This window comes from Colletotrichum gloeosporioides (assembly GCF_011800055.1).
Source record: "Colletotrichum gloeosporioides strain Lc1 chromosome Unknown consensus_31, whole genome shotgun sequence".
Classification (NCBI taxonomy): Eukaryota; Fungi; Ascomycota; class Sordariomycetes; order Glomerellales; family Glomerellaceae; genus Colletotrichum; species Colletotrichum gloeosporioides.
Genome location: NW_025544676.1, coordinates 24605 through 37869, shown reverse-complemented (window position 1 = coordinate 37869; position 13265 = coordinate 24605). Strand labels below are relative to the sequence as shown.

The window sequence follows — 13265 nt, the reverse complement described above, 5'->3', positions numbered from 1 at the left end:
CNTTTTTTTTTTTTTTCAAAAGGTGGAAGGAAGGAGTAAGGCATGACATGACGGACGCACTTGCGATTTGCCAGGTAGGGTAGACATGTAGAGTACAGTAAAGTGAGGTAAGGAGGCAAGTGGTGAGGTGTCAAGTGGTCTGGTCTGGGGCATTCATGCACGGTAAGCTGCCAACTGCCTCCCTCCTGCTGTCTTAGGTTGTTCAGAGGAGGCAGTCGGGTCGAGGAAAGGTCTCAGACAGTGCTCCCAGCGAGAGGTAAGGTAAGGCCGGCAGGTGTGTAGGGGCACTTACACTCGCGGTGGGAAGGCGGGCACGGGATCCCGACACAAGAAGGTGCCTTCCTAAGGGACGTCGAGTCCAGACTTTGCATCCCGAAGTTTTGGCGTTGGTTGCTCGTTTCCCCTACGTTCCTTTCTTTTTCTTCTTCTCCGGTTGTAATGTGATGGCCCGCCCGGCCGCCCGTCCCGCAAACCACGATCTGCGCAGAAGGACGGTGAGGCAGGCGCCTTCCTGCCGTGCAACTCAAGAGACTTTTGCCTTGCGCTGCTCTGCCTTCCTTGGGGCAGGCGCATCGAAATGCGTCTCTACAGTTTGTCCCGAGGAAACCGCGGCAGGCTGGCAGATGGCCTGCGTTGCCATGTTCGTGTCTGCGTGTCTTCACTCATACCCTCGGAAAAAGAAAACACATCCGAACCGGAAGGTACAGGCAGACCGATCGTGGACCCATCCCCATCCCATGAAGTGGATGTTGGGGCAAGTGATGCCGTGCGTGGAACGGGTTCCTCCTGACTCCTCACGACCTCCGGCCCAGTGTCTCCTTACGCCCGTATCCAGACACCTCACCGTCTCTTCTTTGGGTTCCTTGGAAGCCTATTGAGCCACTCCACCCTGCACATTCCGTTTTCTCACCGATTGCATCCAAAGCAACGCAAGCGCATCTGGGATCGACATGACAGCCCAGATTGGGCCACAGCAAACCAACTGACCGAGAACCAAAAACCACACGAGGAAGTTCTGAAAAAGAAATCATCATGACAAGGGGTGGAGAGGTGACGAAAAAAAAAAGAAAGCATCCATTCCCGTCAAACCCCCCCCCCCCCCCCTTCTCTTGACCCCAACCCCATCATTCCTCCTTCATCACATCGACCGCTCATCTTGCCCTTGACCAACGCTTCCTTTTTCCGCCCATCCTTCTGCCCACCGCCAACCATCACCTGAGGCCAGCATCAACCCCGGGATGGACAAGAACGGCAACAAAAAGCATTTTTTCTACGAAGCTTGACCGATTGCCCTCTGTTCTCGGGCCGCATATTCGCTCTCTCGCTCGACACACCCCGCCCTTTCTGTCGTCCAAACTCAATCGCCAATCGACACAACTGAGACAGGCCCTCCAGATCGACGACATTTGACATGGCAGAGAGACAGTCAGCCTGACAGGACTGAGACAACACAACTCGGCCGCCCTCGTGGCCACGACCACGGATACGTATCACCGCCATCTGCACTTACACCCGCAGCACCACCACCAACACCGCCGCATCAGAGCCCACTACCGACGATATGTACATATCTTACATACACACGCGCAGACCGAGTACAGATACGCACTGCACTACAATCACACTTGCAGTAGCCGCCCGCCCCCCAGCTGCCCACCCGCCTCGCGGCAGACTACAACCTTGAACAAGGGCAATATGCAGCCCGCAGTTTCCAATCACTTGGGACGGGACGGACGGGACACCACACATCACGGCATGCCATGGCCTTCTCGCGCGTCAAAGGAAAAACTTTGGAAGCTCCGCTCCGCGCTCGTCCTGCTCGCCTCGTCTCGCCTCGAAGTCCTCGTTTTGTACGCCACTTGAGTTGATCAGCGTCTGGAAAATCCAGACTTTCGATTCGTCCGGTAACCTGCCGCCGTTCCCCCGTGATGAAAATTTGCTGCAAATCATGGGTTTGTTTGACCCTGAAATTGCTCTGCGCGTCCGACCCGTCCGTTGGTAGCAACCCCTGTTTGCGCACCCCCACCTCAGCCTGGGATCCTGGTTGTTCCCGTACCCAGCGACCCAGGACTCAGGACGACCTGGAGGCTGGTCGTCAACATTGTCGTCGTCGCTTCGTCATCGAACAATCGCATGCACGGGGGTCTAACGCCTGAAGGATTCGCATGTTGGTGCCCAGTACGGGGGCCCTGGCATGGAGTTGCCTTGTTTCGCCTTTATCTTCACCGATATTGCGAAGCGTCCAAACAGGCGCCGCATATCGACGTCCGGCCGACCTGCAGTTGGTCACTTTGCTTTACTTCCGCTCGGGAGCACGTCGCTGCTCTGGTCAATCGGCAGCCAGCCGGTTTGCCGCTTGAGCTTTTCGCGACGCAAACATCCAAGCATGCCGCGTTGTCTCTCACCGTATCGCGCCACCGAGACCATACAGCCCCTGCGAAATGAACGCACCTGGCGGGGGGAGGTACTGGAGCCACCATTCTCATTTAGGAAGTGGCAGAGAAGCTCAGAGGAATCCACAGAAGCATTCGAAGCATCAGCAGTGGTGATCCAACTGGTAGCCACCAAGGGCCCCTCCCCGGGAACACCGAATATGATTCTGAAACCGACGACGAGAAGTCAAGGTTCACTGATCAGCCTTCTGAGCAGGGCCTTACCCTGATCTGGCCTCTGCTAGCGAGCCCCGTTCCTGACGTTGACAGGTCATGTGGTTGCACAATTCCAAACCGGCCGTCCCATCGGAAGTGAACCACCCCTTTTCTGGATACTCACTAAGCGCGGATGTAGCTAGGCTCGGTCAAGGGAGAACTGGGAGAACATCCGCAGCCATTCGGCTGCTCCCCTTCGATGGGTCGCCAAGCGCCGCGTGGCGAAAGACTAGGAGACTTTCGAATGCCCCTGAGATCCGGCCATCCGGGTCGAGAGAACATTGAGTTCCGGATGGGGGTGCGTACCTGTTTGTATCGGTACTATTTGACCGCTCGGACAGGTTTGCAACAGTTCGCCTCGGCAGCTTCACCGGCTGGCCATCCGCTCCAGCATGACAATGACAGCCTGACAATCTCTCAATGTGCTGTAAACACCGGTCAAACATCAACAACGGATATCGTACGATTGCTGAAATCCCAACTCCTAGGCAATCGCTACCATGGCCGTTCGCCTCGGCTCTCTACCGCCGACGGGTTCTGTCGAGGCAGCCTGCGCGGATGACGACGTAAGATCCCAAACACTGTGCTCTCGCCTCACGATGGAGACTTCAATCTGGGTCCCCAACATCAAAGGGGGGAACCCAAATCACCACCCTGGCAGTTCTGATTGATTCGCATTCTGTTACATTGCAAATGAGCACGTTCTTTAAAGTTTTACGATAACGCCGGTAAATCGGTTTTCGACTAGGTTGGGATGGACAGCTACTGGCCAGCCAGCAAGAAGCATTTTGGTCAAGGTCTTCGCAAGTCAAGTCAAGAGCTGTCTGCATGACATACCTACCTACATGAGCCAACGACCCCCTGCTGTGGACTAGTTGTCTGCTGCCCCCCAGATTTGCAAACAGCATATGGAAGTCTTCCACGAACCGCCTTCTATCGGCAAGAGCTGCAAGACGGAGCCTGCAGCCATTCAACGTGATTCTACAGACATAACATACCAATCGGGCTTGAGCTGCCTGACGTGGCGCATTTGAATGGGAGAACATGTGCTGATTGATCAGGCTCCGCCAACAATGGCTACCCGTTGACTTTGGCGGCAAGAACTATCTCACTGTCGTCATCTTTTTGCAACTCGCGGTCTATATGACGATAGTCGGTAGGGTTCGATGAAGCAGTTCGCGGCGACAACAGAGCTAAGAATGTACAGCCGAGATACCTCAACGCTGTACCTACTCACGAACCATCTACCTGACGTTTCGGCACCGGTTCCGGCACTCGCCCGATCAGGGCCCAAACAGACGGTCGTATGGGGGTGCTTGGACGCGGACAGGGATGCGAGACTGGGTACCCCTGATCTAGCACAGAAACGAAAGCCAATTTCCCTGATTGTGATTAACCTAAGAGGGGATCACCGCCATTTCGTATTGCGGGCCGACTTGGTCGGCGCTCTTTGTTGCTCGCAGCTTGCTTCTTCGGTCGACGAGGCTCGCAAATTACGCTGGCGACGAGTCCAAAGCCAAAGCTGTGACTATGGAGCGCCAAAGTGGCACCAGATTTCCCAACGGCGACAGCGCGGATGTCATCCGGACCAGGCTCGGCAGAAACCAAGGTGCAATTACCATTACACGCATTTCACGTCAACTTGCGAACATTTCGACTATGTGCGAGCAGCAAGTCTGAATGGTGGCTATCTGCAAGATTCAATGATTACCGGCCAAAGGGGCTATTGACATGATGAGTGAGAAGAAGAAACGTTGCGAGGACTGGAGGCTGCAGATTGGCAAAGTCTGGTTAAAGCTGAAAGCACGGTTGATCTCGCCAAAGTCAGTGACACCACGATGTCCACGCATGAGGCTCCCTGCTTGCAGCCACCGTTGTGTTTCTCCGCGCGGTAGACCTCAGACACAGCTATCCCTGACAAAGTAGAGGTTTTAGGGATTGGTGATGCAGCTCGGGGAATGATATAAGCCATGCCACATGGTTTTGAACAGGGACCAGCTTTCGCCAACCCATATCGCTCATATCCTTGAGCTGGGGTAGGCCTCTGTTCTGGGCTCGACGTTGGAACACGACGATGCACAGTGGGGGAGGAGATGGTGAGCAGCGAGGGCAAAGCACACTGTCACGTCGTTCGAAACCCGCCACGCCCAAGCCCAAGCACAAACCCACCCACGCCAACCAACGCTCTCACTTTTCCGCTTCCCCCTTCAAACTTTGTGCCGACGTTCAGCCCCTTGACCTTGTCCGATGGACCGTCAATTTTGAAAGTGGCAAGTTGGGAAGCAGCAAACTCCTGTCTATCACTTACCGTTCCGGCTTCCGCGACGCCCACATGATATTTTTCAATCAGTTGAGCGTGACGAATGAGTCCGAGCGCTTTCCTTTGTAATGCCGGACACGCGAAAACCCTACGGACGGCACAGGAGCCAAAAATTCCGTCAGATCGGAGGAGTCCTCAGTCCGTTGTCGGTACCCGAGACGAACTTGACGAAGGGTCTTACCTCACTTGAGGTCCTGAAGCAAGGCGATCGGAATTGCTCAGAATTACGATCTGGGTGCATGTTCAATGAGATGACCGTCGGTGGACCAGGGTCATAAGCTTTATTGGAAAACGAAAAAAAGACTTTTTCAACTCATAATTACCCCGGCCAACTCATTTGCTGTGGCTCGTGTTCACTTGCTCACCGACAAGCTGGATGCCTCTGGAGAGGGCCAACACTGCGGCCGACCCAGTCCATGTTGGCCCAGTCCGTTGGTTCAATCCCCAATTCCCACTCCCTCGCCGTTAATCAACGTGACACCAGGGTTATTTCGTGCGGCCCCATCCCATGCTGCGTGGGACCGTCATGACCACGCTGTGACAACGTCAATCATTCAGTGACAAGTGCTTTACAGTAGCACACGTGAGTGCTCAAAGTTCCAGGTGCCGACGTGTCGGTCTGGTGGACTAGGTATTCCAGGGTGCCAGGACGCCGACGGTGAAGGGAAACCAGGGCAACGTAAAGCAAGGCGACTGTCGGCGAACAAGACGGCAAGCAAACAGGCTGACTGTTTGCCAACACAACTGCCCCCATCCTGCGGCGGAGTAAGATGCAGCATCAAGTGACTCGGTGCGCGGCAAGTAAGATGCGGACATGTCACGATATGACTCCTTGATGGAGCGACGAATGGCAGGATGTGTGGGTGTATGGAAATTCGAATTTTGGCTTGCACTCCCCCGGTCTAGCAAGTCGATGTCTTCGAGTATCCCTCCGCTGTGCGTCTCTAGACGCCGTTGGGCACTCGGTCGCGCACACCTCGTCTGTCATTGGTATTTGAACCGGAAGCCGTCGTGGCCAGGGTGCATGCAACCAACAAGCCCCTCTGCCGTGCGGCGCCTGAGCAAGCTGCAACCCGAGAGTCGCCATTATCAGACGTCACAGCACATACCAATGCTGGACATGTGCGGTAGACGATTCACAGGCGGAAACACGTCTCGGCCGATAGAGCTGTGCGACGTTTGAGGCGCACATCTCCACACGGTAACATACGGCCGCTGTAGGCAGAGAAGATTGTATGACTGCGGATACTTTTTTCTCTCGTATTCAGCATCAGCGCCGAAATAATCAAAAAATGGCCGCATATCATGTGTGCACTTGGCCGCGAGCGCAAGATCCACGAACGGCCTGCAGGTCGATCGGAACGAGGCTCCAAAAAAAAAAAAAAGTTCGGCAAACGGTCTCCGAATCGATGATGGGCATGGGCAGCGGCAGCGCCTTCTTTGGGTTCGAAATGTTCTCTTCTCTTACAAGGCAGCAATGGTGCAACAGCTGTCGATATCCGGCCGGGGAACGCCGCAGCCCTGGCCGTCGCTTTCACCGCTTCATCAAGATGGGAGTCGAGGGACGAGGTGGCTCAATCAGCAAGCTTCGTTGCTCAGATCCTCGGCGCTCTGATGCACAGTCTCTGGGGCGTGATAAGCTCCGCGTGCTACAGGAGGCGTACCCGCGTCCCCGTCCCACCTCCTCGTCGCCCAACGATAGGTACCGTTACTCACCAGTCGTCGTTGCACTGGAGGGCAGCTCAGGATCATCCGCGGTGGACGTCCCACCTCTCCCAATGAGAGGCAGCGAACCTAACGTCCTGCACTGGCTGCTCACCGCAAAACATGAGGCAGCGCGGGGATCAGGTCTAGTTCACTTGTGCTAAGGAGGCGGTCTATTGCTGAGCCACAGGGTCAACCTGGGCATTTTCCCCATGTCCTCTGGACATTACACTAGCGTTTGACCAGCCCTCGGGCGATGGTTTGTCGCTGAAGTCCAACAATCCAATGTCGAGCCCCTGCTGCAGCAGAGCCATGCGACCCAAGTGCCGGGGGGTGTAAAACTTGGGCTGCACGCAGACTACGACCTGACCTTACGTGCCGCTGCACGGCGCACCTCACATCGCGGAGTCGCGGACACTTTGCATCTCGTTTCGCTTGTAGGGCGAGGCGCGGATACAGTCAGTATGTACACGCTGCGGTTCCCGGCTTGATGCTCGCCCTGGCACGACTTCAATTCATTTGTGTCCTGGCCGCCCAGTATCCGGATTTGACTGCCCAACGACCAGGGACGAGGGAAAAAAACCTGATGTGAAGACAACAACAGGACCAGGGTCGGGCCTACGCAGTCCTATGGCATCACAGAGACACAGAGATTCTCGCAGGCGCTTAGAGTCAAGCAAGCAGGAAGGAAATATGGGACAGACAACAGCAACAAGAACAACAACGTCGTGACGAGAGTCAATCACCACGCGGCGACAGCGACGGCGGTTGTGGACGTAGTTGTGGTTGCGTTTGCATCTGCCTGCGTTTGCAGTCTCTGTACTTGATGGGCAAGTAGCTGCCACGCAGCGGCCATCGACAACAACAATCGCATTGCTCTGAGCTGCAGCTTAGCACACATTGTTCTATTCTTCCGTCTGTTTTTTTTTCTTTTCCTTCCTGCTACCGCCTGCAACTACCCACACAACCATACACCCCATTCCAAGAGCTGACCCCCCCAAAGAAAAAGTCTCCCTCTGTCCCAACCCAGACCAGTCCCATCAGGGCTTGACTAGCCTCGTTGCCTCTTGTGAAACCTTTTTTTTCCCTCTCCAAATCCAGAGATCCCTGTACCGGTCTGGCGCCATCCTTCCCCGAGTCTACCACCCCTTGCCTACTTTGCCTACTCCGGTCGTGTCGGTCTGTCTGGTACGTACCGAGAGCAATGGAGAGGGATGCAGACAGAGAAATGCAGAGAGGAGAGGCCAAGGGACAGACGCACACCACACACCACGCAGGCTCTCTCACTCACCACTCACCCTGCTAACAATGTCGGCTTGTCCCACGAAATCTCACCCGGGTACCCATGGTTCAGGTCACTCGGTACTGGCCCCGTCGTGTACGTACCCACAGCTGTAAGGCAAAAGCTCGTGGCTTGGGACCGCCTTTCGAACATCCAGGTTGACAGGGGGTATCCTTCGACTGCGCTTCTATGGAGAGGGAGTCCACCGAAGGTCGTCTGGGGGGTACCCCTGGATCAGGTACAGGGCTTTTGGGCCCCACGACCGTCATGCCGGGCAGTTGGATCCCCTTCCCACGTCGTGGGACTTTCGCCGCCGCATCTCCCTGAGTCCCTCCCCGGTGGACAAGTGGGAGGATCGTCTTGTTGCTTTTTGCGCTGGCCATGCCATGGTCACCGCCGTTCCAATCTTAGATCCAATTTGCTTCCGCGACCCAGGCAATGGTAAGGTCCCGGTGGCCTGTCCAACCCAGCTGAGTCTGGTCTGTGTCTGGGGTGGCCCTGGGCTTTGACGTCTCTTGGTCCTCTCATCATCATGTCCGCGCTCCCTTCATATTAAGTTGCTTGCTTCCCCAGAGCTTGCTCGTTCCTTTACCGTCTGATACTTTTCTTCCATAGCCCCTCAGCCACCGGTGCCCGGATTACAGCTCTGCTTCTGCTTCTGCTGCTCTGCTCTACGCTACTTGTTTTACCTTTGCTTTTTCACCTTTGCTTATTCCGGTTACATCATCAGTCTCAACACGCAGACTCTCCCTCCCTTTAACGAGAACTGGCAAAACAAATTCTTGCCCACACCATTCTGGACCACCTGCCCAGCGATTCCTGTCTCGTCTCCCTCGATCCAAGACCAACCGAACTATTTCTAGGTTCCACCAACGCTATATATTGCGCGAACGCCCAAGCATTCTTATCGCCTACCCTTCCGACGCTGTGTATCACACACCTACCGACCTGTCAACGCTTCGAACCCGAATCGCATGGTCAAAGAAGTCCCGAAAATGAAGAGATCAGGTTACATGACGGGAGGCCCTCGAGGCGGCTCCTCAGGGAGCAAGGTCAAGTCGAGCCGTCCACCTTTCCCCGCGAGACAGATGTTTGTTCTCGGTAAGTTTTTCCAGGCTTACACGAAGAGGGGGCGCAGTTGCGACTAACACGAGTAATCAGCTCTTTGCAGAATCTGCGAACCGATCGCTTTCATGTCCATCTTCCCATACATCTACCACATGGTCCGCGACTTCCACATCGCCGAAACCGACGATCAAATCGCCGTGTACGCCGGCATGGTAACCTCTGCCTTCACCCTGGCTGAATTCTCGACTGGAGTCATGTGGGGAAGACTCAGCGACAAGATTGGTCGCAAACCAGTCCTCTTGATGGGTCTCGCCGGTACTGCTCTCAGCTCTCTGGTCTTCGGCTTCGCGCCTAATCTGGCCGTTGCGCTCATTGCGCGCGCTCTTGGTGGCTTGCTGAACGGGTATGTATCGATTTTGAATCTGTTGTAAAACGGCGATACTGACTTGGGGATAGCAACATTGGTGTGCTGCAAACTACCGTTGCCGAGTTGGTCACCGTCAAGGAACATCAGCGTAAGTTCGGATATTTCCCCGGTTACAGGTCAGGGAGACTAATTACCCACCAGCTCGCGCATACACCATCATGCCCCTAGTTTGGTGCCTTGGGTAAGTTAATTCCGCGACGAGCAACCCCCAACTACACGACTCGTCACATTAGCCAGGGTCATGTGTCTAATTGTCAATAGCTCCGTTGTTGGACCGATGATCGGTGGTGCGCTCGCTGAACCTTGCGCCAACTTTCCCAGCTTGTTCCCTCGGGGAACAATTTGGGAGCGTTTCCCTTACCTTCTGCCTAACCTGTTCAGCGCCATCACGGTCTTCTTCGGCGTCATCATCGGACTTTTGTTTTTGGAGGAGACGCATGCGGAGCGCAAGAAGAGGAGAGACGCTGGTGTCGAGCTTGGAAAACGCATCTCTTCGTGGCTTTCGTTCGGCAGCTGCCAGATCCCGGCGCGAAAGGCTGAGAAGCAGGCCCTGCTTGACGATGACGACCTCCCCGGATACCGCACGAACGAGAACTCGCCCCAGCTTGTTGGATCCTCTTCTGAGATTCCTGAACTTACGGAAACTTTGGACCTGAGCGCTGCTCCGTGTGAGGAAATTGAGCAGACGCCTGCGGAGCCAACCAAGACTTTCACACGACCGGTTGTTCTGAACATCATTTCCTACGGCATTCTGGCTTTGTAAGGGTATCTCTCGACCGAAGCCAACGAGTTGTTACTGACTTCCTCGCTAGCCACACCATGACATTCGATCAGCTCTTCCCCGTCTTTCTCAGCACCGCCTCGCCGGAGCACAAGGATATCCACCTTCCTTTTAAGTTCGTCGACGGCTTCGGCATGGAAACCAGTCAGATTGGTGTCATTCTCTCTGTGCAAGGCGTTTACTCGATGATCTCGACCGTCTTCATCTTCCCCATGGTCGTCCGACGCCTCGGACCCCTTCGCCTCTTCCGAATGCTCGCCATCTCTTACTTCATGCTGTACATGTTGACCCCATACCTCGTCCTTCTGCCGAGCAACGTTAGAATGGTTGGCATTTACATGATGGTCATCTGGAAGTGCACCTTCTCAACCATGGCCTACCCCAGCAATGCCATCCTCCTTACCAACTCCGCACCAAGCCTGCTCTCCCTTGGAACCATCAATGGCGTCGCCGCCTCCACGGCCAGCTTGTGCAGAGCCCTTGGCCCCACCGTTTCTGGCTTTCTCTACGCCTTGGGCCTCCGAATCGGCTACTCTGGCCTAGCATGGTGGACTAGTGGTGCGATCACCATCATCGGAGCCGTTCTCAGCTTGTACGCCACCGAGCCCCGTGGACGTTTGGACGAGCCGACACAGGACATCGAGACGGCCCTCGAGCCTACTGAGACCGAGGGACTTTTGCTCCCCCTGGATGACGACGAGGAGTACGAGTTTGAGGCTGGCCCCAGCTGCAGACGTTAAACCGGATTACGATTGAATTTTTTGTTTTTATTTTCGATTTCGACGCCAAAGGCGTTACGCAACATCATGACCCTGCCTTTAACAACCAAGCCACCGGCGTTTCTCATCATTCGGCGTTATCGACGGGAACAGGGCAACCAAGACATAGACTATCGTTCACGGGACACGACAGGACAAGAGGAAAAGAGCTTTTGGAATACGCAATATAATTCGGACGGAGGCGGAGAGAGAGCATACACGGGAACTTCTCACGACTTGTCACTTGTTTTATTCCCCATTTTCCATCAGCGGGCAGCATGAAGGAGAATCTTCTCTTTGCTTTTCTTTTCTTTTTCTTTTTTTCCATTACAGATTTAGGGGGCGTTTCGAGCTCATACCACCATGTATGGCCAGGCAAATCGCCTGGGCCGAGTTTACCTGTGTTTTTATTGTTTGGATCTATTTGGACCAAAGGAGTTGGAGATACCATGGAAGTCCAGGAATCGACGTTGAGAGTCAGAAAGACGAGAGAGGGCACAAAAAGCGAATGGCATTGTTGGATACCAGAGACCGACCGACCGGGAATCTGCGATGACGGAGGGATTGGGATCTCTTGGGATTTTCTTTCTTGCTAGGGGGGGCAGGCCTGCGAAGGATGCTTCTTATGTTTTAATGACCACTTAGAGAATTGATGGGGACGATCCCCTTTGACAAACATTCGCAAAATTCTTCAAATTTGGACGTGTGAAGTGAGATCGAATTGAATGATGCACTTAAACATGCTTGCCATGAACCACAAGCTTTGGCGGGCCTGCATGTGAGCCAGGCCCTCTGGCCGATGGATACCTTAGATGCTACGTTGGAGGGGTCTCTCTATGTTTGAGCAGACCTGGGGTAGAATAATTCACAGGGGTCGTTTGCTAACCATCGCGCGCCGTTTTATGTCGGCTGATCTATACTGCCGGCATCTATCTTATGTTCAGTTCATCCGAAGAGAGCAGCAGGAGGGTTTTCTGGTTCCCAGGACGAGGGGCCAACAGCTACTATAATTGTCTGATGGCCGCTGGGGTAATGCATGGGCGGGCTTTGCCGCAGCCCTTCATGCGTTCGTTCCGGTGCTGGATCAATGAGTTTGGAACGGTAGCGTCGTTTTCTTTTGTTTGGAACACTAACGGACTTCCCGGTGTGGGGGGTTTTGGCCGTCCGAAGATTTTGGATTGATTGAGTGTGGTTCTATTTCTGGTCTGGAACTTGACGGGGCCCATCGAGGCTGACGACGTTTTTGTTTCCCCCCTTGCGGTGCAGTTTTGTGTACCCATGTTTCCTTTTTCTGAGCGCAATTGTCATGTGGTAGGACCTTTCACGATGATAGTTTTTTGTCGCTTGGGTCCCCGCTCTGAGGGGGGGAGCACGAAGGGGTTGTCGCCATTGGTGAGGGTCGGGCTGGAGCTTGACAGCTGGAGAGGAGTCGATAACGGCGGGACGGAGAGCATGGGGAGGCTTAGAAGACAGCTGGCCACCCCTGGCGGCTGAGAGGATTTTGTGCTAAGCTTGAGTTGGGAGGTCGTTAATGCCACCTCGGTACTTGGTGATGGCTGGTTGGATGGTTGGATCAGGTCATGTTCAATTGCACCTATGAGGTCAGTGAGGGTGACGATGAATTGGCCGTGAGGATGCCCACCGATTATCGGCAGATGCTTTGGGAGCGGCAATAGGCGGATTAAGCCGGACTTTGACTTACACACACGAACGTCGGCTTAAGGTACTTGCATACGCCGACGTGATACTATGAAGGTGACAAGAAGGTAGGCGGAGAGATTAGATACTCGGCAAGATGATTACGACCACATGAAGACGGCATTCACCCTCGTTGTCTCTGCTTTCTGCCCAGCTGTCGCATTCGTTCCTGGAAGTCGGTCCAGAGTAGGGAACGACGCACGCGACAGTACGGGGTGAAGATAATCATTCCATGTCTTCAATTACGGTGGTGTAAGAGAGGGCCTGCGGCTGGGACGGATAGATAAGAGAGCTGGTGAAGGTCTGTGGCAGACCCCTTCTTCTTCTTCTCGTGGTATCAATCAATGGCAATTCTTTGATTACAGGTGCTTAGCTCAAGCAGTGTCAACTGATACCCGGCGGCCATCAAGCTGCCAAGCCCAAAACTTCAGTGAAGCGTCCAATCCAGAGAGTGCTTTCTCGACGCCAGCGCGGGATGAGTTGCTGGATCCGGTTTAGCCGGCTGGGATCTCGATGCTCCCCCCAAGTGCGGGGGGGCCACTACATGTTGACTTTGGACGCTGTCTTCCAAGTTTCCAG

At 54.6% G+C, this 13265-nt stretch overlaps 1 protein-coding gene across 1 annotated transcript; it reads left to right on the top strand.

Moving 5' to 3' along the window:
• Positions 1-8949: 8949 nt before the first annotated feature.
• On the top strand, positions 8950-10970 carry GCG54_00013462 (uncharacterized protein; the record flags this gene model as incomplete). The annotated part of the gene is made up of 6 exons (XM_045413315.1): positions 8950-9055; positions 9116-9425; positions 9479-9537; positions 9591-9630; positions 9711-10208; positions 10262-10970. 6 exons carry the CDS (start codon positions 8950-8952, stop codon positions 10968-10970), a joined length of 1722 nt encoding a protein of 573 aa, XP_045266287.1.
• Between the last annotated feature and the right edge of the window lie 2295 nt (positions 10971-13265).